This window comes from Agelaius phoeniceus, chromosome 13, assembly GCF_051311805.1.
Source record: "Agelaius phoeniceus isolate bAgePho1 chromosome 13, bAgePho1.hap1, whole genome shotgun sequence".
Classification (NCBI taxonomy): domain Eukaryota; kingdom Metazoa; phylum Chordata; class Aves; order Passeriformes; family Icteridae; genus Agelaius; species Agelaius phoeniceus.
The window spans coordinates 14,165,864-14,188,445 of NC_135277.1; the positions used below are offsets into that span (position 1 = coordinate 14,165,864).

General features: G+C 41.5%; 3 protein-coding genes across 11 annotated transcripts in view; 2 read left to right on the forward strand and 1 right to left on the reverse strand.

Moving 5' to 3' along the window:
- RNF111 (ring finger protein 111) overlaps window positions 1-8,552 on the forward strand; it is a 44,764-nt gene extending 36,212 nt beyond the window's left edge. For 4 of the 9 annotated variants that reach the window (XM_054642528.2, XM_054642520.2, XM_054642521.2 and 1 more), the window contains 4 exons: window positions 3,025-3,117; window positions 4,047-4,142; window positions 4,953-5,080; window positions 5,613-8,552. In XM_054642528.2, coding sequence (XP_054498503.1) covers window positions 3,025-3,117; window positions 4,047-4,142; window positions 4,953-5,080; window positions 5,613-5,730 — 435 coding nt within the window. In that variant the 3' untranslated portion in view covers window positions 5,731-8,552. The remainder of the gene's footprint in view (window positions 1-3,024; window positions 3,118-4,046; window positions 4,143-4,952; window positions 5,081-5,612) is intronic. The other 5 variants (XM_077185278.1, XM_054642524.2, XM_054642525.2 and 2 more) reach the window with 3 other exon arrangements.
- Window positions 8,553-9,071: 519 nt separating this feature from the next.
- CCNB2 (cyclin B2) lies at window positions 9,072-14,014 on the forward strand. The gene is made up of 9 exons (XM_054642025.2): window positions 9,072-9,227; window positions 10,093-10,221; window positions 10,301-10,426; window positions 10,825-10,995; window positions 11,072-11,230; window positions 11,520-11,756; window positions 12,648-12,788; window positions 13,346-13,456; window positions 13,752-14,014. The coding sequence occupies exons 1-9, from the start codon at window positions 9,198-9,200 to the stop codon at window positions 13,851-13,853; spliced, it is 1,206 nt and encodes a 401-aa protein (XP_054498000.1). The 5' UTR covers window positions 9,072-9,197; the 3' UTR covers window positions 13,854-14,014.
- A 1,444-nt stretch (window positions 14,015-15,458) lies between these two features.
- MYO1E (myosin IE) overlaps window positions 15,459-22,582 on the reverse strand; it is a 76,954-nt gene continuing 69,830 nt past the window's right edge. Inside the window, 4 exon segments of the mRNA XM_054642026.2 lie at window positions 15,459-16,534; window positions 17,036-17,205; window positions 19,708-19,912; window positions 22,140-22,232. Of these exon segments, the coding sequence (XP_054498001.2) occupies window positions 16,458-16,534; window positions 17,036-17,205; window positions 19,708-19,912; window positions 22,140-22,232 (545 nt within the window). The 3' untranslated portion in view covers window positions 15,459-16,457.

The window sequence follows — 22,582 nt, forward strand, 5'->3', positions numbered from 1 at the left end:
AAGCTCACACTGGGGATTTGTTCTAATACATATGAAATTATATTTATCTGAACCATGGAGGCTGGGCTGGACAGGATTAGTAGTACCATGCAGGGCAGGAATCTCTCCACTGAAAAAGCAGAAAGGTCCTGCAAAGACAGAGGGTATTTAAAGCAGAGAGTAGCAAGAAAGAAAGCCTTCCCTGCAGGTCAGATGTTTCAAACTGCTGAGGATGTTTGTGTTGTGAATGGTTCAGACTTAGCCTTGAATTACTGTAGTTGCTGCAGATTTTTGTGGTCATGGAAAGTATCAATAGAAAGTGCAAAACAAGAAACAAATGATATTTCTACAGTTCCTGGCAGACTTGTGCTGGAATTTGCAGGTCCAGAATATATTGCTTTAAAGTGTATATTTTAATGTGCCTGTATCCAAAAGAATATATACAAACATTTAGTGCAGACTGGCATTGCCTTTAACTGTTTACATTCTTCATTAGCTTTAACATTTTCCTTTTTTCTTGCATTCTGTATGAAAGCTTAGTGAAAACTCACTTCTCCTTGAGTGTGAAGCTCTCTCAAGAGAGCTGAAATCTTTTTGCATTTGAAGCTTGGTGGTAACTGTCAAAGGGATTTTAGTAAGACTGTTCTTAGTCAGGTATTATTGATAGTTCTCTCTTGCAAGTCTTTTCTCTATCTTGTAGTCACAATTGTACTTAGTTAAAATCTTGCTGTGTTAGCAGACTGCTTATTCTGCAGGTGTAAAAGAACTGGTTTTTTTTTCTTTTGTTCTTAGAGGTGTTTTTTCAGAGTAGCATTTTACCTGACCAGAAATGGGAGCTGTGCTCTCAGGCTATTTTATGAAAGCCTGTACATAATGTATGTTCAGGTAATTTTGCAGAGGTGTTATGCCAGCCCTGTCAGGATAATATGAAGGCCCATTTCTTAGCATGAGAATATATTGTCCCACACAACATTTCTATTATCTTGAGTTCAGTAGTTTGTTGTGGTAGGTACTCTGAACAATTTTTGGTTTTGTACTGTTAAAATAAATTTTAATAGGTTTTTTAGTCTCCAGTGGCAGAGTTTGTTCTGTATCCAGGTGCATGTCACTGCAGTTGGTAAACTGACTGCTGAGGCAGTAATTATGGAACTACAGCAATACATCTGTGACTTTGCACCTCTTGGAATGATGCAGTGTCTGCACTATCAGATGCATTGTTTTCCAAAACACTGATTTCAAATCCTTGTCAATAAAACACCAAGCATTGAATATCATTTCTGAGACTTAGGTTAGTTTTTGTCAGGAGTTCCCTTCCTCTGAATGGTGGCCATTGATTGCCAATGTTATATTAGGCAATAAAATTTCCCAAATGATGCCAGCCAAGTCTATGCCTAGTGAAAACCTGGCACAATAAGTATGTTCAGAGTGTGAGTGAATGACCTAGTTCTTTAAATGCCTCTTCTGTAATTGGAAGCTGAAGTAGAATTACATGCTTAAATGCAGAATGAATCATAAATCAGTGATTATCTGAGACAGATTTCTCACAAATCACCATATTTTTAATCTGCTCCCCCAAAATTCCTTAGTTACAGCTACAGTTTATATTGTCAAACAGTAAGACCTATGATACCAACAGATATTACTTACATGAAGTGTTTTGATATGCACCTTCAGTTTCTATTACTCTGGTTTGTTAACATTTAAGACCAATATTGTGGCTGTATTTGTGGCAGATGTTGGCACTACATTGTCATTTAACAAGCACCATGTAAACTGCTTTAAAATAATAAGATTCTGCCTTTCTTTTCTGGAAAACAAATTATTTAGAGCAGAGGAATCTTGCCTATCCCTGTCAGCTTTTAGTTCAAGACTGGATTTGAAAACCATAGAAAGGCAGCTTATTGGTCTCTTATTTGATGTGGGTAGCTTTGTCTAGGTCTGTGCTTTTCCACAATGCATTCATTGAGTTTTACACCTTTATATATGTTAAACTTGGAAGTATCTGATGGAAAGAAGAGCAACCTGTGAATATGTGACTTCATGAATAGTATCTGGGATATCAGTTTTGTGGACAGCCTCATGAGATGCATATTGAGCTGTCACATACAGCAGCAGAGGCATTATCAGCTGATAGCACAGAAAGGAAGATGGTGCTCAAGTATTTCCAAGTGAATTGCTGCTTACAGTCTTTCTGTTGGTGTGTGCTGTGGGATTAAGCAAACCTCATCTGCTGATCATTTGGGGTTTTTTCACCTATTCATTAAAGATTGCTATTGGAATGTTCCTGACAACAAATCAATACCATTATTCACTCATCTTGCTGGGGTAAAAAAGGAATGCAGCAGCCCTGCAGTGGAGATGGTCCCTGCTATAGAAATTATCCTTCAGCTTTGCTTTATGAAAAGTGCTGGTGCTTGAAGGGCCTGTGGGATACAGCACTGGGCTTTTGTTCACTGCTTCTGTCTCTTACTGTGCAAGGAGGCTTAGTGGATGCTCGAATGTAGAATGTATGTAGAGTTAACTGACTTCAGATGTGAGTTTTGAGTGTTAGTTTTTATAGGCCTCTAAATTTAAACTGTGTTTGAAGATGTTCAGTTCTTTTGAGTCAGATAAGAGTATCTGCTGCTTTTCCCAGACTGAGTTTTTTAGCCTTTTTTCTGTGGTACCAAAAGCTTATATTTGAGAATCTGTAGCGAGTCCTTTTCATAACTTCATGTGTAGCTGTGAGGTGCTCTGTTTACAAAATAGGTAGATATTTCTGGTGGTTTATATAATGTAGGTTGAGATTTTGAGACTTGGAAATTGTAATGTGGATGTGGAGAGATTCCAGGAGAGGCTCTAGTCTCACTTCTGTTTTGCTTCTGGTTCTGTTAGATGTGTCAGAGTGGTGTTTGTGTTGTGCTGTCAGTTGGAATTGTATGCTCAGGCTGAGGAGTGTAAAAAGTGATTCAATGAAAGCAAAAGGAACTTAAACTTTTCAAAGTGAACAGTAAAATAGTGAAACTGTTCTGAATAGGTTTAACTTAACATCTGCTGTTTGAATAGGTACCAGACATGGCGGGCTACCCTCACATCCGTTACATTTCATCGGGATTGGATGGAACATCATTCAGAGGCCCTTTCAGGGGCAATTTTGAGGTTTGTAATAGAACAAAACTAGATATATGTCAAAATGTGTCATGAGGGAATTATGGGGAGGGTATATGATAGAGCTAGTTCTATATATAGATAGAAAAGAATCATAAAGAAAATAGCCTTTATTTACAGAATGCCCTTACCATTGTGGAGTGGGACAAAAGCAAATTGAAAAGTTGGTCAGGAAAAGGTGCCCTGGACAGTGCAGGTTAGGTGGCAATGACCTGACAGTACATCTTGCTCTGCCCACCAGCCATCAGTAGGACTGAGTAGGACATTCTGGGGGAAGGCAGGGCTGTCTCTGAGTAACTGTGCCAGGATCCTCCAAGCGAGGCTGAGACTTGGCCATGCTAACAGTGCTGTCCTGTTGTATAGTGCAGGAATTGAAATGGAGTGAAGGAAAAAAGCCAGGAGAATATAAAAGGTATCAGATGCAGAGAGTTAATGACCTAGTCCACTGAAAACCTCTACAGTGACATCTCATGGTTCTAATAAACTCATTGCTGGAGAAGAATAAATCAGTCATTGTAGTTCAACTTAAGCAACTTTTTTTTTCCTCTTCAAAGCCTTAATGACTGTTAGAAAGCAAATATTTACCTAGCATGTTGTAATTGTCTTTTTCCTCATTAGACACAGAAGTATGTGTGAACATACTGATAGCAATTCCTATCTGACAAACGCTCTCATTTTTTTGTCATAAAATAGTATTTCCCTAGAACTTAAAATACCAGACTGTGTTGTGTGGGTTTTTCTACAGAAGCCCATCACTTTTCCCACACAACATACTCTTTTTGGCTTTGCCTATATTTAATTAAGTTGGGAAATAAGAGTTTGTCATTCTAAAAATGAAAATGGGTTAGAATAAAATTAATACTTCCTCAATGTAGTTGAAAGGATAGTTTTTAAACTGTTTATTCCTTCATGATTTTTAGGAGCTGATTCACTTGGAGGAACGACTAGGCAATGTTAATCGTGGAGCAACACAGGGAACTATAGAAAGATGCACATATCCACATAAATACAAAAAGGTGAGGATTTCTCAAATTGTGCCCTGTCTGTAATATTTCTTTGAACTTGTAATAATGTGAATGGTTAGTTTAAGTCTGCAGAACTGTCAGCTTCAAAGAGGGCATGTTTTCTGTATCTTGAAATTTCAAGGATTGTGAACAAAGCTTACAGTGCCACTTGTTTCACAAGGAAAATTTAAAATTAGTTGCTTAGATAGAGAGCTGCTGTGATGTGATAAACAGGAGTGCTTTGATATGATTAACTTGTCCAGTAGTTATGAATAGCCTTGTGAGTAGTGAAATAATTGCTGGTAATAGCCAATAACAGCCTTCAGTGATAGCTCACAAACGAAAGCTTTATGTTTGCAGTAAACACTTCACAGTGCTTACCTGCTTGGTATGTATCAATTTAACCTTTACTTTGAACACATGGGGAAGACTGGAACACCAGGAGGTTTTCAACTGGGTACAGAGTTTTGATAACTGGGGTTGTCTCTCATCGAGAGTTCAGTCTATGGCAAGATACAATCCTATCCACATGACACTTTTTTCATAATTGATAAATAGGTTGAAAGGATTTTTGTTTGCCTCTACATGAATGAAATTAAGATATTTAAACATAGACAATAAGTAAAAGGACTGGTTCCAGTAGACTTTTGTAATTAACAATAGTTAAATCTGAAATGTCCTGGGTTTTGCTCCAAGTGCTGCTTCATTTTGATTCAAATACATTTTAATGAGTATTACAAAATGTTTTCAAATAAATGTGTTGAATATGTATCAAAAACAGATTTTATTCAGTTTGTCAATAATGTCATCTCTACTAACAAGGTAACAACTGATTGGTTCTCACAGAGGAAACTGCACTGCAAACAAGATGGGGAGGAAGGAACAGAAGAAGACACAGAGGAAAAGTGCACCATCTGTTTGTCTATATTGGAGGAAGGTGAAGATGTCAGGTAAATAACACTGAATATCCAAATATAATGTTAATGTTCTGGCTTTGGCACCATACTTGAATCTGGTACCCTGCTTTGCTGTACTGCTGAGGTTAACAGTCACAGTTAACTACTGCATTGAACTAGTACAGTAAAACAAGTTGCAGTTGAAAATGCACATTGTTCAGTCTCTATTGTCATTAGGTAGAGTGTGGGTTATTCCATAGTTTGACTGTCTGTGTTACAACATGAGCCCAAGCTGATGCCTGAATTAATCAGGACTGTCAGTGTTTCTGGAGTAATGCTACTTAAACTTCAGCAGGTTTAAATCAGCAGGTTTAAACACAGCAGAAGCCAGGTGATGCTTGACTTCATTGCCCACATCCATTTCTTTGGAACTAGACAGAATGCATGTGCAGCTGGAAAGGCTCTGAAACTTGGGAAAACAGAAAGAACAGACCTCAGTAGCAAAGGCCACACTGTTTTTTTTCCAATGGGGTTGTTGATATGGAAATGCTTTATTAACACTGATGTTTTTGTGTTCTGATGACAGGCGCCTTCCATGTATGCACCTTTTCCACCAAGTATGTGTAGATCAGTGGTTGATTACTAACAAGAAGTGCCCCATTTGCAGAGTGGACATTGAGGCTCAGCTGCCTAGTGAAAGTTGACACTGCTTTCCAGAACTCTTGTCCTCCCTGTCACTCCCTCTCATCCTTGCTGGTACTGCAGTCAACCAAAGATGGCATGACTTACCTGCGCAGATTTGGAAGCATCGAACCCAGAGTGCTGGCTCTGCTATATGGTACAACTAATGCTAGACCTACAGTTTATGTAGAAGACAGTTGAGTTTCAGTGTATTTATAAATTTGTTTTGTTTTACATTTTTTCTTTAAATTCATTACTGTATTTTTGCATGGTTCCTTGTATTGCATTTGTTTGCACATATTATGGGCTTTGTGACCCCAAACTTGCAGGCGAGATTAGCTGCTTTAGTAAGTAGAATTGTGTGGTCTCTTTTTTGGTTTGTTTTATGTAGTATCAAGCTTTGAAAGTATGATTTCACTCATTACTAACCTTGAATTCCTTAATTTAATCGATCATATATATTTTAGTTGAAATGTATAAAGATCATCTAGAAAAGGATAATATTATGTATTGAGACATTCCTTAATTAGGAAAAAATGGCTGCTGTATATTTACAAGATCAGTTATGAGTCAAATAACATCCTTAATACTGGGAACAGAATATGCATTATATTCAGTTTGACTGATACATATAGCATACTCATCACCAGAGTTTTTGTCTGATCAGATTTTTGTGTTTGTTTTAAAAATTTCAGCACAATGCAGATATATTTGAATGTCAATATTAAACATTTAGACTGCTGTTCAGATTGTATTTATCATTTTCTCTATGTCTAGAAATTTGAATCCCTAACTTAAATATATGCTGCTGTGAAACAGCTCTTAGTGAACACTAAATGTTGATTTCAGTTAGCTGGATTGTAGATACTTGCAGACTGAAAGAATTTTTAGGGACATGGAAAAAGAGCTTAGAATCTGTTTGGTCTTCTGCTAACTTAAATTGAAGTATCTGCGCACATTGAGGGTTGGTTTTTTTGGGATTTTTTTTTTCTATGTTTTTTGTTTATTTGTTTGGGTTTTGTTGGTTTGTGTTTTTTTTAAATATAAAACCATTCAATAAGGACTTAAAGCTGCAGGGTTTTTGTTTGGGTTTATATACGTGAATTCATAGAATTTCTAAGGATTCCAGGCTTGTCTTGGGATTTTTATTAGATTTAAAGTTAATAAAGTTAGCTAAATCCACTTGTCTCTTGTTTTTATTTTTCATTAGTAATTTGAAAGCCTGTAAATTCCTGTAGAAACTGAGACACAAATTATGTGGTTCCCTAGTTTTTGCCTTGATCATAGATTCCCTCTTTACAAATTACCAACAGTCCATCACTGATTGAAATATTTTCTATAGTTAAGATTTGCTGCATAATATAGTATATAGAATTAAGTTATAATGTACTAACATTTTGCCTTTGAAGGAAGTTTTAATCCATATCAGGATTCCAGTTGCTTATCAACATTCTTTCACATCTAATAGATTATAGTTTATTCAAATGTGCTCAACATTGCAAAGTGCAAATGTGCAGAAACATTGAGACAGCATTACTGTCACTTTGGAAAAGATGTTCCTTGGGGATCATATATGAACATGCCAATTAGCTTGCATTAAGCCACCTGCTTTGTAAGTGGATTGAATAATAAATACCTTCAGTTCCTTGTCTTTGTCTTTCATGATCAGATTACGTGTAAACGGTTTACAGTAAACCTAGAAGATAAACTCTTATGTTTACACTAAAAAATCCATTTATGAATATTACCTTATGGAACTTGATGCCTGTTGCTGTATGGTTAAAGCTGCTTCCCTTTTATTTGATATTTTTTTTTACCTGTTAGTAGTAGCATTTGCGAGTACAGTGTCTATTGCTGGCAACAAACTTCACACCTCTGGCACTGAGGCTTTAAACAGAGAAATTTTATTCCAGCATGTGTGATAAATGGACCTTTTCAAGCTTAATGGCATTGCTGAAACTGAACTTAAAACCACTTTGCGCTTGTATGATGGGGGATATGGGAGAGAGGCAACAGATTGGACTGCTTCAAAACCTGACTTGGGCTTATGCTACAGCTTCTTGAACATTCTGGCTGTAGGAAACTGAAAGTGACTGCAAAGCTGAAGCTGCATTAATCTGTTCACTGCTAAGAATGAATAAAAGTAACTGGAAGGACTGAACAGACACGTTGTGTTTTCCAGTGACTGTTGAAGTTAATTGACCACTAATGCTTGAAGACTGATGATACTCATTTCTAAAAGTTTCCAAGAAGGTACTTGAGAGATATGGTAAAAAAACCAGGGCCTCTGAAGTAACTGAGACCCTGGGTGTGTGATAGAATCTATTTTGGCTTCCTTTCAGGACAGAGAAGCACAGGTTTGGGGGGATTTTTTTTTCTTTTTAAGGAAATATTTTATGGGTCTAATTTGAGTGCCTGGTACTAGGGGTATTTTAGTGATCCATGAATTGATTTGTTATATAATAGCTACTGATACTGTCTTGCTTTTAAATGTATGCATAACGTTGTAATGTGATGCTGAACACTTAGGTATTTGTCAGGAATCACAGTGTTCTGATCTTAATGCTATTGCAGGGGCTGAAAAGCTGCAGCTTACTTCTGTTCCAGAAGGTTGTGACTTAACCATAGTTTAAGGGAAGGAAAAGGAATAGGCTTTTCATTTTGAAAATTTCCACCACTTACTGTGCTTTATATGCTTAGATGCATTGCCTTAAGTTTTCTGCAGCATCTTTAAAGATAAGATTCTCAACAGTCTGCATCAAATTACTTTTCATATAAAATTCCATTGTCAAAAGAAATCCTTTTGTATGCAATAAATAAAATGTTAGACTGGTATCATTCAAAATCTGTTTCTTTTGCAATTTTTTCCCCTTTCATTGTTTTGCACTGGAAATCTTGATCCCTAAACATTTTCGTTTATACGTATTACTGCAGGTACTGCCTAAGAAAAAACTGTTAGTGAAGGATCAGCGTTCAGCTGAAGTTAATTAGCCTGCTAAATGGAGTTATCGGGAACCTTGGAATTCTAATTTGAGGAGTGCAATTCTGGAGAAGAATTGCAAGTAAACTTTTGTCGGTTTAGGCAACTGCGGTAGCGTTGAAGTTCCTGAATCTCGGGACTCGTTATTAAACCTTCGGCTGCCTGTCCCGAGCGGGGAGCGCCCGCGGGGAGGCGTTTGGGGGCGGCGGGCGCGGTGCCGGTGCCGTTCGGGTTAAACCCCAGCGGACCCTGAGGGCCCTCGGCCTCGGCCCCGCCCTGAGGGAGCCGCTGCGCCCCCCGCACCGGAAGCCGCTGCAGCCGTTTCCTGCTGGGGCGGGGCTTATGCAGACGCACCAATCGGCTGCGTGCATCGTACGAAGTTGTCCAATAGTAGAGCAGGACAGGGTTTAAAGGGAGCCGCGGCAGCGTGAGGCAGCGGCCGCCGGTTTGCCTGGAGAGCGGAGCGGTTCTGTGCGGAGCGGCGGCAGCGGCCTCCCTGTGTCCGTGCCCATGGCGCTGCCGGTGACGCGCCGTGCCCCTGTGAGTACCCCTGTGAAGGCGGCGGGTGGGCCGCGGGGGCGACAGAGGAGTAGCCGGGGCGAGGAGTCGGGGGGGCGGGAGGGCGAGAGGGGCCACCGGTGGTCGAGGGCCCCACCGGTGTTAGCCCTCAGGCGGCGCGAGGGCCGCGGCCTGGCCGGCGGGGGTTGGGGGACGGCTCTCGGGCCGGCCGGGCCCCCCCGTGGCTCGGCGGCTGGGGCGGCGGCCGGGCCGAGCTGTGGCCCAGCGCTGGGAGAGAGCCCCGTTCCTGCAGCGCGGGCGCTGCCCCCGCCTCGGGCTGGCCTTGGCCGCCCGCGCCTCCCCCGCGGAACTGCGGGGAACGTGGGAGTGGGAAAACTAAAGCTGCCCTAGGGGGAGGTGTAGGCAGGGGACTGCAGGAGCCTCGCTTCTGTGGCGATTGCCTAATGCTTTAAACTGAACTCCACGAAAAAACTGAAGCCTGGTGGTTTCATTGCTATGCTTAACAAAGAATATTAGGTTTTGCGTGTGCAGCACAGCTTTTTAATTCATAGGGCAGGGCATGTGTTAAACCAGGCGTTTGCTTTATGCATCCTCTGGGGGGCGCTGCTAGAGTTACAAAGTGTGAGAGCTTTTAACAGCAGGTGAGCGCTCTGACCTTAAAAAGTATGAGATAGGGTGCATTGTCTACTTTTATAACACCGTTCAGAAGTACAGTGCTCTGAACCTAGAGAGGAGGCTTCTTCCTCTGAATATATGTGACTGGCTAGGAAGTAAAAGCTGGTTGAGTAATACATAGTAGGTACAGTGGTGGTAGGTCTGTAATGGATCAGGCATTGGAAAGTTGTTGGTCTCTGAGTCTTAAACTTTTGCAATTTTATCATTTTAGATCACTAGAGGGATGGAGAATGCTGTGTCTGACCTTAGAAGTAAAGCGAAAACTCATGTGACTGGCAAAAGGGCTGCTTTGGAAGAAATAGGAAATAAAGTTGCAACAAGAGGAACACACATATCTAAGGTAAAGGAACATTTGAAATCTCTGTACAGGGAGAAGTTGGGTTGCTGCTCTGTGCTAATAATAAATGTTTTCACTACAGAAAACAGAATGCCCCAAAGCATCTATAAAGCCTGTGAAAGGACCTAGCAAGGTGACAAATGGAATTGTACTGCCTAAAGCTCCAGCTGCTGTAAATCAAGCAAACAAAGAAACTGATGTTCCAAAGGTAGGAACTGATGATACTGTTCTGGTTTTTAATTTGATTTGCAACTTTGAGTTCTACCTTCACAATAGTTTATCTGTGGCTGTATCTCATTCCCCTGCTGAAGAAACAAAGTCTCTGTGCTGAGGTTTTCATTTAATGCATGTTGTACTTAAGACATAATGCATGATGTTCAAATGGCAGAATGAACTGCTGAAGTACTGGATGACGTTTCTGCTTTAGCTGGCAGTTACTGGAAGATCTTGGGTTTCTGTGTTTGTGGTATGTCAGTGGAAACTTGCTGTGCTGGAGCCCAGGCTTCTATCTAAAGAAGTTGCATTAGTGATGGGTGAAACATGGAAACAAAGAACAGTGATGTTTACACAGTAGATCCGAGTTAACAGGTATGATCTGTTCCTCAGGTTCTGTCTCCTGTCCCTATGGATGTATCCATGCAGGAGGAGGATTTGTGCCAGGCCTTCTCTGATGTGCTGCTCAACAACGTAGAAGACATCGATGCAGAGGACTGGGAGAACCCCCAGCTGTGTAGTGACTACGTGAAAGACATCTACCTGTACCTGAGGGAGCTCGAGGTAGGGTGCCCCAGGGCTGCCCTGGTGTCTCAGGGAGGTTGCCTGGCTGCTGCTCACCCCCTGTCTGTCCCCCCAGCTGCAGCAGTCTGTCCGTCCGCACTACCTGGACGGGAGGACGATCAACGGGCGCATGCGCGCCATCCTGGTGGACTGGCTCGTGCAGGTGCACTCGAGGTTCCGCCTGCTGCAGGAGACCCTGTACATGTGTGTGGCCATCATGGATCGCTTCCTGCAGGTGAGATCTCCCCCAGGCCATGCTCAGTAATCGCTCAGTTGCAATGGCTGTAAAGGAGTTCAGGATTTAACTTTCCTTTAGAAAACAACGCGTGTGCAAACAAAGCTGTGACAGTGCAGCACCTTAACTCTGAGGCTGCTGCCTTCTTTGAGCCTGTTACTATACAGACACCTTTGCCTAGAGTGAAAACCTCATTTATAGGAATGAACATTCTAAACTGATAAATATGAATCTTGATTATCTAGAGTTTGACACCTCAGGGCCTGCATTTTAAATGTCTCTGTTGCAGAATCACCCAGTACCTCGCAAGAAGCTTCAGCTGGTGGGCGTAACAGCGCTGCTTGTAGCTTCAAAATATGAAGAGATCTTGTCTCCTGATGTAGCAGACTTTGTTTATATTACTGACAATGCCTACACCAGTAATGAAATTAGAGAAATGGAAATGATTATTCTTAAAGAATTAAACTTTGACCTGGGGCGACCTCTTCCAATTCACTTCTTAAGAAGAGCATCAAAAGCTGGGGAGGTGGGTACTTGTCCTCATTATCTAGCACTTCCCTGTATTGGTAAAGCCTGTAAGGATTGCTTCTGGTGTTTTTATCACGTGACCTTTCCTCCTCCAGCTTAAATGCTGGATGAAGGAATGCTCAGCTCTGAAACTCCACCGTGTGGCCTAACACGACAATGTCACTGTGGCAGCCAGTAACATTTCACATTTCTATTTACTGATGCCAATGTTCAGCCTTAGTGGCAGTAATTTTACTGTTAAACTAAGAAGCCTCGCTTTGAATCTTTTTAATCTTGGTGATCAGGCTACTTATTAGTAAATATAGTATATATATTATATATTATAAATAATATAAATTTATTTATAATAATTTATATTATAAATAATATAAATCAGGCTAATTATTATGTAAAACACTAGCAGTGTTGCAGTTCTTGGTAACTTCTGATTGTAAATATTGTGTTATTTAAGAATCAAAAGATAAGCTTTCTCTTTGACCCAAGCCTTTCTTTCTCCATCTCAGTAATTATATTCAAGTGACTGTCTACACTTGAGGTGGGCTTCAGTTACCTCAGCAGACCACTGGGTAACTCAAATAAGTTTCTCCCTCAGTCATTTTACACCTCTCCTCTGTAGTTTGCTTTACAGAGGGAGCATTAGTGTCCTTAGTTGGGCACAGCTGTACCTGATACTGCAGATTTCTGTTCAAATCCCTCACTTGACTTTGTGTCTAAATTCCAAATGGCTGCTGGTCTTGATTTTGAGAGGAATGTCTATTAGAAAGGATGATCCCTAAACTGTAGTAAAGATTTTGCTATTTTTGTTTTGTTCTTGAGCACAATAAGCAATTCTGAATGATAATGCTAAAGTGAAGTGAAACTGTGGATTAACAAGCTCTCCACCTGCTAGGCCGATGCCAAGCAACACACTCTGGCAAAATACCTGATGGAGCTGACCCTGATAGACTATGACATGGTGCACCACCGGCCCTCAGAGATTGCAGCTGCTGCCCTGTGCCTGTCTCAGAGGATTCTGGGACACACCAAATGGGTGAGCACTTTAATCAAACTTGTTCTACACTCACTGGAATCCAACCAGTAAAAAAAGTACTTTAAAAATCGTGTTTAGTTGGTCACAGTGCTGGTGCTGGAATGATGGTTGAGCAGCTGGATGCACAGTGGCAGGTAGAATAAGGAATGTACCAGTAAAAACTCACAATCCTTTTCTCTGTGAATACTGGGGTTACAAAAGGATTTTCTCATGAAAGCATTGAGTTATTGAAGGCTACACTGTAAGTAAAAGTGGATTTTCATAATTCTTGCAGTACATGTAGCATAATGAAGTTGTGGACCATGAGCAGTGAGTTGTAATTCAGCTGGTAGTTGCTTTCTTATCCTCTGCTCAGTCTAGAAGCATGGTCTTTAAAATTGATGTGTCCAGACTTCTGCCCATCAGGTGGCTCTGGAGCTGTCATTTGAACTGACAGCTACAGTTTCCAGCACTTATGGCTTAGCTGTGAGCTCGGGGTGTTTGCTCTCTGAACTGATTGTGTCTCAAGCAGCAATTCCTCCCTCACAAATCTCAAGTTTGTTCCCATTCTGCTGCAGGGTACAAAGCAGCAGTACTACACTGGCTATGCAGAAGATGGCCTTGTGATGACCATGAAACATATGGCCAAGAATGTAGTCAAAGTGAATGAGAAGTTAACAAAATACACTGTAAGTATTAACTACTTAAATACTTTCTCTAATGTTTTCAAAATATCTTTGCTGCATATTGTAGTTCCTTAGGTAAATATTCTGTATGTTATCTTAAAGCATATGCTGCTCTGACAAGCCTATAAGAGGCTGTTGCATTACTGTTAACAGCAAAACCTTTTAGACAAATTGTGCTCTTGTTACTTTGCAAAATGGTTCAGTTTGCTTGTTTTTCAAGCAGGCAGACAAACTGCCCCAAAATTACCTGCCTGTCAATGGTGTATGCATGAAATTTTTGTATCTCTGGTCTCTGCAGGCTATCAAGAACAAGTATGCAAGCAGCAAACTACTGACCATCAGCACCATCCCTCAGCTGAACAGTGAGATCATCAAGGATCTGGCTGCATCACTGCTGTGAGGCCTGGGCAGCCAGGGCTGATGGTGTGTGCACTTTGTCTCCTGCTTTTGTACATAGCATTCCAGCTCCCACAGACAGTTCCGACTCACACTGAAGGTGACGTTTTAAATTTGCTTTGTAATACAGCTTTCTATCTAAAAATAAAACTCCTTTCTTTTAAATATTGAGAGTGTGACTCTTTAAGGTACAACCCACATATTTGCAATCTAATGTCCAAGTGGGACATTTGACTAAACAGGTGAATGTTACAACTTTTGCAGTTCAATGGGCTTGGTTATTCTCTGTGGTTGTTTCCAGAGAGAATCTCCAAGCTTTATATATTGCACTATATTTATTAACTTATTTCACTCTTAAGATAGAGAAGGCAGACAGGTTTTTTTGTTGTACCTTAAAGAACACTAAATATGTACTTTTTTCAGTGCCTTGTTTCTAGAAAGTATACTGGAATTTATTTCTTTCTTTGGAGTTAGCCATCTTCAAGTTTGGGGAAAGATGTAGGCTATCTTTAACAGGTATTAACCTTGTAAATCTTTGTGTTTCTCTGTGTGCTAAACAAAAGGGAGCTAAGGTAGAAGAATTGGAAGGCTCCTGAATGCTGTGCAGGGAATAGAGATGTGGACCTGTGGGCATGAAACCTTCTGAAAGCAGCTCACCCTTGAAACCTCCTCCACTTCCTGAAAAGAACCCCCTTAGGTTTTTTGTTACCTGTTTGCTTGCCCACCTTTTTCCCCCCTGCTTCTCCAATAAACCTCTGCACCTGGGATCATAGAGTCAAACCCAGCATAAGGCAGTTCTTCTTGTCACCTCCTTGGTACTTTGCTTGCTTTTGTCTGTGTTTCTAACCTAAGTGTCAGCATCTGTATGCCCAGGGAATACAACCATGTAAGTAATGCAACTTTTCTGCCCCAATACCTCATGTATGTCTATTTGTTAAATTAATCTTGTGTAAGTAATGTTAAAATAGACCTTTTGATAGGGCCCAGGTTATACTGAACTCAGTATCTCCCTTCCATGCCTAGCTGTTCTATGCCTGCTCAGCATCTCTTCATGAGTGCGCCTGGCTCTGATGTAGAAGGCAAGAACCCAACACTCCAGAAGTGCCCTAGACCTCTCAGTGCTCCCCTGTGGGAAGGATGCTAAAGCTCTACTGGGTTTTCTCTCCTCAAGCTGGAGATTTTTCTCTCCCCTGGGATAAGTAAGCCTAGCACTTGCTGCAAAATGTCTTCTGAAGAATGTGCCTCATTCCTTGTGTGGATATTATTCCTCCCTTGAAGTGAGGTCCTCATTTCTGGCTCCCAGAAACAGCTGCTATAGAAGATAAAGTTTGTGTACCTAAGTTAGATTTAGGCAATGGTTTGGGAGGGATTCAAGATTTTTAGCTGTATCTTAAAGGTTTTGCAACTTTTAATACCAGCATAGGCAGGGCCTTTTAACTGCTCTTAACAGGAGAGAATGAAATGCATGGCACTGCAGCTGGGCATAGGGAAAATAATTTGGAGTGAAGAAAGGGATTCTTTCTTCAGAAGTCAGTGCAGTAAAATCCTGAAGCCATTGTTGTCAAGGGATGTTTGTATATGTGAGAACAAACTTCACAGAGAACAAACCTGTTGATCATCCTGTGTTTTATTTTATGGAGGTTCAAAAGGCAAAGCAGGAATTCTCAGAACTGCAGGGCAAGCAACAGCCACTCTGGGGGAGGCAGACTTGGGCAGTAACACCTGTGCTTTTGCTATTTAAAAGGAGAAGGAGTAGTGCATATCTGTAAGTACCTGGCATAAAAATTCTAGCAGTACTACCTCGTAAGAACAGTGGACTACTGCATTATACATTTATACATGTTTCTATCATAACCAGTTTTTATATACAGTATATAACTATTTCTATAAATGTACAGCTCTGCATAAAGACACTTCCTATAACAGGTAGAGTATTAAACATAAATCCAACATGGGCCAGCCATATTATAATATAAATCTTGAAGAAGGCAACATTGTTTAGCATACAGTACTATGTGGTTTTCTGTTTTAAAGTCTTACAGTGCCTGTTGGAGTCCCTAACACACCTGCAAACACAAACCAGTTCCATTACATCTCTGTACAGAATTAAATAGACCATCACAGTAGTTTTTCAGATGGTAATATCCCAAATGAGCCTAAATCTTTTTGACATGTAGCAGCATACTTATTAACATGTTCCCCAGAATGATCTGCATTAGGGGAAATGTGCATTCAACATTATCTTCAGTAGATAATTAAAAAGGTTACTGATACTGAGCTGAAGGCACTTAATAAATACACCCCTTTCAAAGTCCCTGGTTCCAGACTATAAAGCACCTGTTTCAGGAAGGTGGTAGGTTTGAGCATTCTTCACTTACCAGGTGTTTAAACCAGGTTTTAAATATAATAAATAATTGGTCAGTTCATTGCTGTATGGTGCTGAGACAAAAATCAAAGTCTGTACTGTGGGAAACTCTTCCTGCTCATACACAAATTTACTGGTGAAAATACTGCTGAGAAGGCAGACCTTGGAAGAACAGTGTCCTGAAGGCAGGGAAAATATCTTCAACCGCTGCTACCTTCATGCCAGTTTTTCTCTGACAGTGTTTTAAATCTTGGTGACATAATTGTTGGGAAACAGACCTTGTTTCCCTCGTAGCCTTCCCGTCCACCAGCCAGAAGGATCTGTAACAAAGACAGCAAGGTAAGGGGTGAGGCTCTGGAAGCATTTCTATGTACTTGGTGCAACTTTGCAAAGCTGTGCCCACTCAGTGAGAGCATTTCTGGGAAGGAATGAGGGGACAGGATTTTTTGGAGTGTGTTCATCCCTTGGCCACATCTTTTTGCCTTGAGGAGGGTGCTTTGGGGACCCAGAGTTTGAACTGCTTAATTACATTTTGCTTTTTGTGCTACAGCTGTGATTTAGCCTAATTTTCCTGTAGAGCAAGAATTAGTGTCTCACTAAGTGTTGAGCTCTGCAGTGACAGATCCTTGGTCTGTGTGACATCCTCCTGAGTGGAGAGGTTGGACTGGGGTGGAGGCTCCTCTGCCCCCTGGGCCAGTATGGGAATTTGCACGCCCAACAGGAGAAGATGAAGTAGGGTGGCTCAGGAAGTGCTGTCCTAACTCCTTGTGGCCGCGTAGCTCAAAGCTCAGCGTGTTGGTGGCAGCTGGGTGTGCCCGTACCTTCCTTGAGGATGTCGATGACGTCGTTGGCGTTGAAGCTGAGTTCATCCGTGTCCTGCGCGTCGTAGGCGTAGAGCGCGCGGCACTGCGGCACCTGCGGCTTGGGCTTGGGCTGCGGCTTGGGCCGGCCCCCGGCGGGCGGCGGGCGGCTCGACGTCTGCCTGCGGACACTGCCACACACAGCAGGGGCTGAGACACCCAAACCTCAGCCCCAGCAAACCCCTCTCTTAATGGATCCATTGCAAACAATGGCACACAAAAAGGGAAAACACAACAACTCAAAATAGCAGTGTGAGACTTCCCTGTAAAAGGGACCTATGGAAATGGACGAGTTCCCAACAGCAGTTCCAACGCTTAGAAGACATTTAGTGCCCAGGCTGAAATGGAAGGAAATGTGTACATGCAGTTCATGCATATCTTGGTACATCTACACAGCTCAGGCTGTGTCTCTCCCCTTGCCCCAGTGTCACCAGTGATTCACTTTACAGTATCAAAAACAAAGTTCTAGCTCACAGGCTTGCTACTTTACCATTCTTGTGACTAAGCTGTAACAGAGACTTGCATCTCTTAAGTTCCCTCAGATTCCAGGGCCATCTATGGACTTGTTCTGTTATAGCCAACTCTGAAGCAGCAGGGGAGATGCTGCACAAACTGTCACAGCTGTGACCACTCCAAAGATTAGGAAAGGGAAAGAGGGAGAAATGCCTTTTGCCAGCTCATCAGCTAATAAAGGCTGGAAGAGAGAACAGGTATTAGACTCAGTATGTCAGTTTAAAATGAATAATATATGTGCTGAATGACTGAAAATGGGATGATGTGGAGGAGAATGAACTGTGATGATGTCAGTAATGCCATGATAATGTAACATGGCTTTTGCAGGACAGGGTTACAGTTCCTTACATGACGTCCTAGGCTTAATTTGTCAGTAAAGCTCTGATTCTAACTTTGTAGTGAACTGCACCAGAAAATAAGATTAGAAGTGTGGATTATAACAGCACTTCAGTTCTCAGTTTATCTATGAGGGGAGAGATTTTTCTCATGATCTTCAGCATCTAATTACTGCCTTTGCCCAGGATAGGAAACACTGAGAGCTAAACCTACGTACGGAAATGAAAGAATTCAGCACAGTGGAAAGTAGCTCAGCTTTTGTGCAGCTGTGGTAGAACTACAGTATCTTAAAAGATGTTTTGCTGCTGGGGGGAGCCTGCTGATTTTAATCTTGGTCCTGCCCTGGATTGTTAGTATCACTGTATCCTTCTTGGCAGCTTTGCTAAAAATAAACCCAATTCTACTCCTTAAAAATTGCATCTACTTATATATCACTGGTTTTGAAATACTAAAGTCACACCTCTTCTAGCTCACAGCTTCCTTTTGCAAAGAACAGTGTGTCTGAAACCCTCTGCTGAACAGAGTTATGTTGTTTCTTTTCAGTGTATTAATAAAGGCGCTCATAATGCTCAGGAAGACAGCCTAGGAATGTCACTTTCCTAAGAGTACTTAGGTTTGTTACTGCTGCAGAACAGCTGGCACGTTGGGTTTTGCTTTTATCCTGTGGCTGATGTGTTTTTGTTGTTCCATGAACTGTAGTCTCAAGACCAAGTAAAGTTTAATATTAGTAAAAGAGTTTAGGAAGAAGTTGACATGTGCCAAGAACATTTCACCACTAAAAGCCATGGAAGTTATTACAAGATGGAGATGCCCCTGTTAGCATGTGCTGATGAGTTTGTAAGTGGTAAAATAAGTAGCAGTGGCTACTTCTGATTTCTTTCTTATTTGAAGATTAATCTTTAACAAAGAAAAGCTCTAAATATGCCTGAAATATCTTATGGCTGACCCTTGGCACAGTGGGGTAAAATGACCCATTCAGTACAACTGCAAAGACCTCTGCACATGCCTAACCCTTCTTGAGGGCTCTGTGTTTAGGAACTGGAAAGCTCCTCCTTGGGAACCCTTGGGGGCACTTCTGATTCTCAAAATCTATCAATTGTGCACATTTATGTTACTGTTTGACAACTGTGAGGTCTGTAATGCTCGCTTAAATTGTAACTAATCTGCTTAATAATCAGCCTTGGTGGATAACACAGCAGAAGAATGCTTAGACCAACAGGGTTAATTTAGTGCAGAACACCTGCCCAGGAGCTTGTCTGCTGACTGACAACTGAGACAGGGCTGTTCACACAAAAAGTTGCTCTTGATATGGTTAGAAATAAATGTACTTTTGCTGGCTCCAAGAACGCCCATTCATGCAGATCATGGGAGTCATCAGCAAACTGCTGCTTCTAAACTAAATTCTTTTTTTCCTAGAACTGCTGAATTTGACAATTAAGTAACACTTAAGATTCCCACTGCAGTGAAGCTCCATTAATGTTCTACAACAGAGTGGAGTAAGGGCCGAGTTAAAGTAGAAACTGTGGGGTGACTGAAAAACCTTAACATTTTTTAAGGCCTTCAACATTCATATTTAAGATATTAAACCAGAACTGGTTCACCTTTATTCCTATGGGATGGAGTATGCTTTGGAATCTGATGGAATGGATGATAACCTTTGAGTACAGCTCAAGAGTACAACCTGGTGACTGATGCACAGAGTGTATCAGTCATGAACAGTTTGAGTGTGTAAAAATATTTGCAAAAATGGACATCTTTTTATCAGATTCAATGTAAAATCTTACCCAGCTGCTCCTTGGTCAGGTACTTTCAAGAAATCCAAGCTTTGTGGTTGCTGTGAAATCTTGCCTGCTCCTCCTGACATTTGCCGTGGTAGAGCCGGTCGTGTCATATTTGTGTACAGGTTCCTCTGATTGGCCCACTGATCTCCTGGGATCTGGGGGTGGGCTGCACCCTGGGGGGGATTTATTACTCCATTCTGCTGCTGACCTGGAAGTAAAGAAAGAGTGAGTGAGTGCATGCAGCCCAAACTCCAGCTCAGCAAAGGGAACCTGTGGTGGCTTAGCTGTCACTCAGCTGTCAGAGAGTCCCACTATCAAAGAACCCAAACAAAAATCATGTGGAAATGTTGATATATACCCAGCTTCTGGTCTGCTGACAATCTCTTTTGGCTTGCCAACTTCATGGACTCATGCTCAGGATTAAGACTCGTGCCTTGGGTTAGCTCTCAGCTGAGTTCCATTCAGCTAACACGGTACCAACAACTCCTCTCTAAAGCACTGCACAATATTTTATCCACATAAGGGTTAATCCATAATAATCATAACTAATCATATCCATAGCTAATCCATATCCAAAGTCCTTCTCCTGAAGTTCAAACTCGGTCTACCACATACTGGAGGAATTTGATTGTTTTTATTAAGTTGCTATAAATACTTGTCTATTTTAACAAGCATGTGGGTGGGGGGTGTCTGGGCTTTTTTGTTGTTTTGTTTTTATAAAATGCCTTGATGTTATTTTGGTAGTTGAAAAGGAGTTTGAATTTTCTAGGACTGACATGGGTATATGCCTTTAAATAAATAATTATGCCTCTAACTTGAATTTAAAGCAAACCCACCAATGTCTGAGCTAGTTGCAGTATCAGGGCCTAAAGAGCCCAAGTCCGGTTGCTTTACATTCATAAAATTCCTATGGAACAAAAGGGGAGCTATGCTTCAATTAAAAATCAGTTTCCTCACTTACATGGGTGAGCCTCTGCTCATTGTGATTATACAGAGCTGTGTAGAGAGGAGAATTCCCAATCAGCACCTTTACAGGGAAAACCCTACTGCCTGTAACAGCTGCTCTTCACTGCTGATGTTCTCTGGGTGCTGTGGCAGAACTAAGGGTCAGAAACTCCTGCATAAACCCCCCTGTGCAATCCAAGCCAGGATGGCACAGACATTATGGGGATGTTAATAAAGGTTTGGGTTGTTCTGAACCCGTACAGAACACTCTGTTCAGCTACTGCACCACTGATTTCAAAACAAGATGTGAAAATAGCAGAACCCAGATAATTGTTTGGAACTTTCAAGGAGGAATTTGCCCAAATCTTGACATTGCTTTAAACTCCTTGAAAGTCTGAGAATTTTAACTGGAACTCTTTTGTAACACCTGTCTGCAATTTTGTTTTTCCAGCTCTGTGTGGCTACTTTCCAAGAGAGTTTAACATTCAAAGCCACTGTATCCTACAGAGAGGTTTGTAGGAGGAAAGCCTGCTACTCACCTTTTAAATGTGATAGCCCAATGCCTGAGGGTCACCACAGCACTTGAAACTTCAGCAGTAACAATTCTCCTAGCTATAAAACTGCTGAAACAGTTTTTGAAAACATAAACCAGACTGTCCTTGCTTTAACTGGTGCTGCACAAATACTCACTATCTCTGTTTGCTCACAGGTCAGCTCTTACAGTAATTTCCCACTTCACTACTGATCTGGCAGATCACACAGTTGTTTGCTTGACTCATACAGCTGTGAGGATTTGGAATTGTCTTTCTAATTTGGTGACCAAGACTGGTCACACCCCTAACTTCCACCATTAGCATTGTGCTTCTCAATAAACAGCAGCTGACTGAAAGAGGACTCTTTTGTTAAAAGGAAAGTACTCTGGGAGTGTAAGTAAAAAAACCCAAACTCTTGGGAAATGCTGGCTCAATGGAATATTGTTCTCCCCTGTGAGTTCACAAGCAAAATGAATCCTATCTGCCCAGGGCAGAAGTAGAACACCCTAATGACATCAGTGCCCTGCAGAAAGAGCCAGTGCCCACGGGCACAGCACACAGGAGCTGTAACGTGTCTGGCAATGAGACACAAACTGCTTGCTGTGCTCTGCTGGCCCTGAAAGCAGTTTCACTGCAAAGCACTGTCCATGGCTGGATAAGCACAGAGCCTGTACCCTTCACACTGCAGAAGGCTACAAGGTCAGGTTTAGACTGAGTGGCTTATACCAAGTGTCTGAACAAGTCACCATCCACACCAAGCAGGACAGCTCTGGGGGAATATCAAGCAGGACACTTCATAAAATGCCTACAAAAACATGCTTTCCAGGCAGGGTCTTTGAAAGAGAAAATTAAACTGTTACCATAATCTTTTTTTAATGGGTAAAAATTGCCAGATGACAGGAGAAAACCAAGAACCTTTACCTGGAATTCTGTTTAGCCCAAGCTAAGAGGACTTACCTGGAGGAGGTGGTGCAGCTCTCATAGGATAAGTCTGATTTTGAGACCTATTGGAATATCCTCTGCCTAGGCTAAGGTTCCGTCTCGTAGGACCTAGAAGAAAGCAGCAACGTTCTGTAACCCCCTCACAATAACATCATTGAGGTAAGGCCCCCTCTTCTGGGATCAGAAAGAGCTGATCTTCAGGAATAGGCAATCTGACTCCTGCAGGCTTGGCCAGGCTGTTATAAAGCATTAGGTGCAGAAAGGGTAACTTTGGGATATTCTCCCTTTAGTGATCCAGTTCAGCCTCAGGATATAAAGCAAAGCCTTGCATCTACAGTAAACAAGGTCCACTGACAGCTGTAGAGCAGCAAGGAACTCTGCTGTAATCCTCAGGATCTCTGTGTGTTACAGAGAAATTAATAAAGAACATGATGAGGCTAGAGCCAAGCATGGATAGA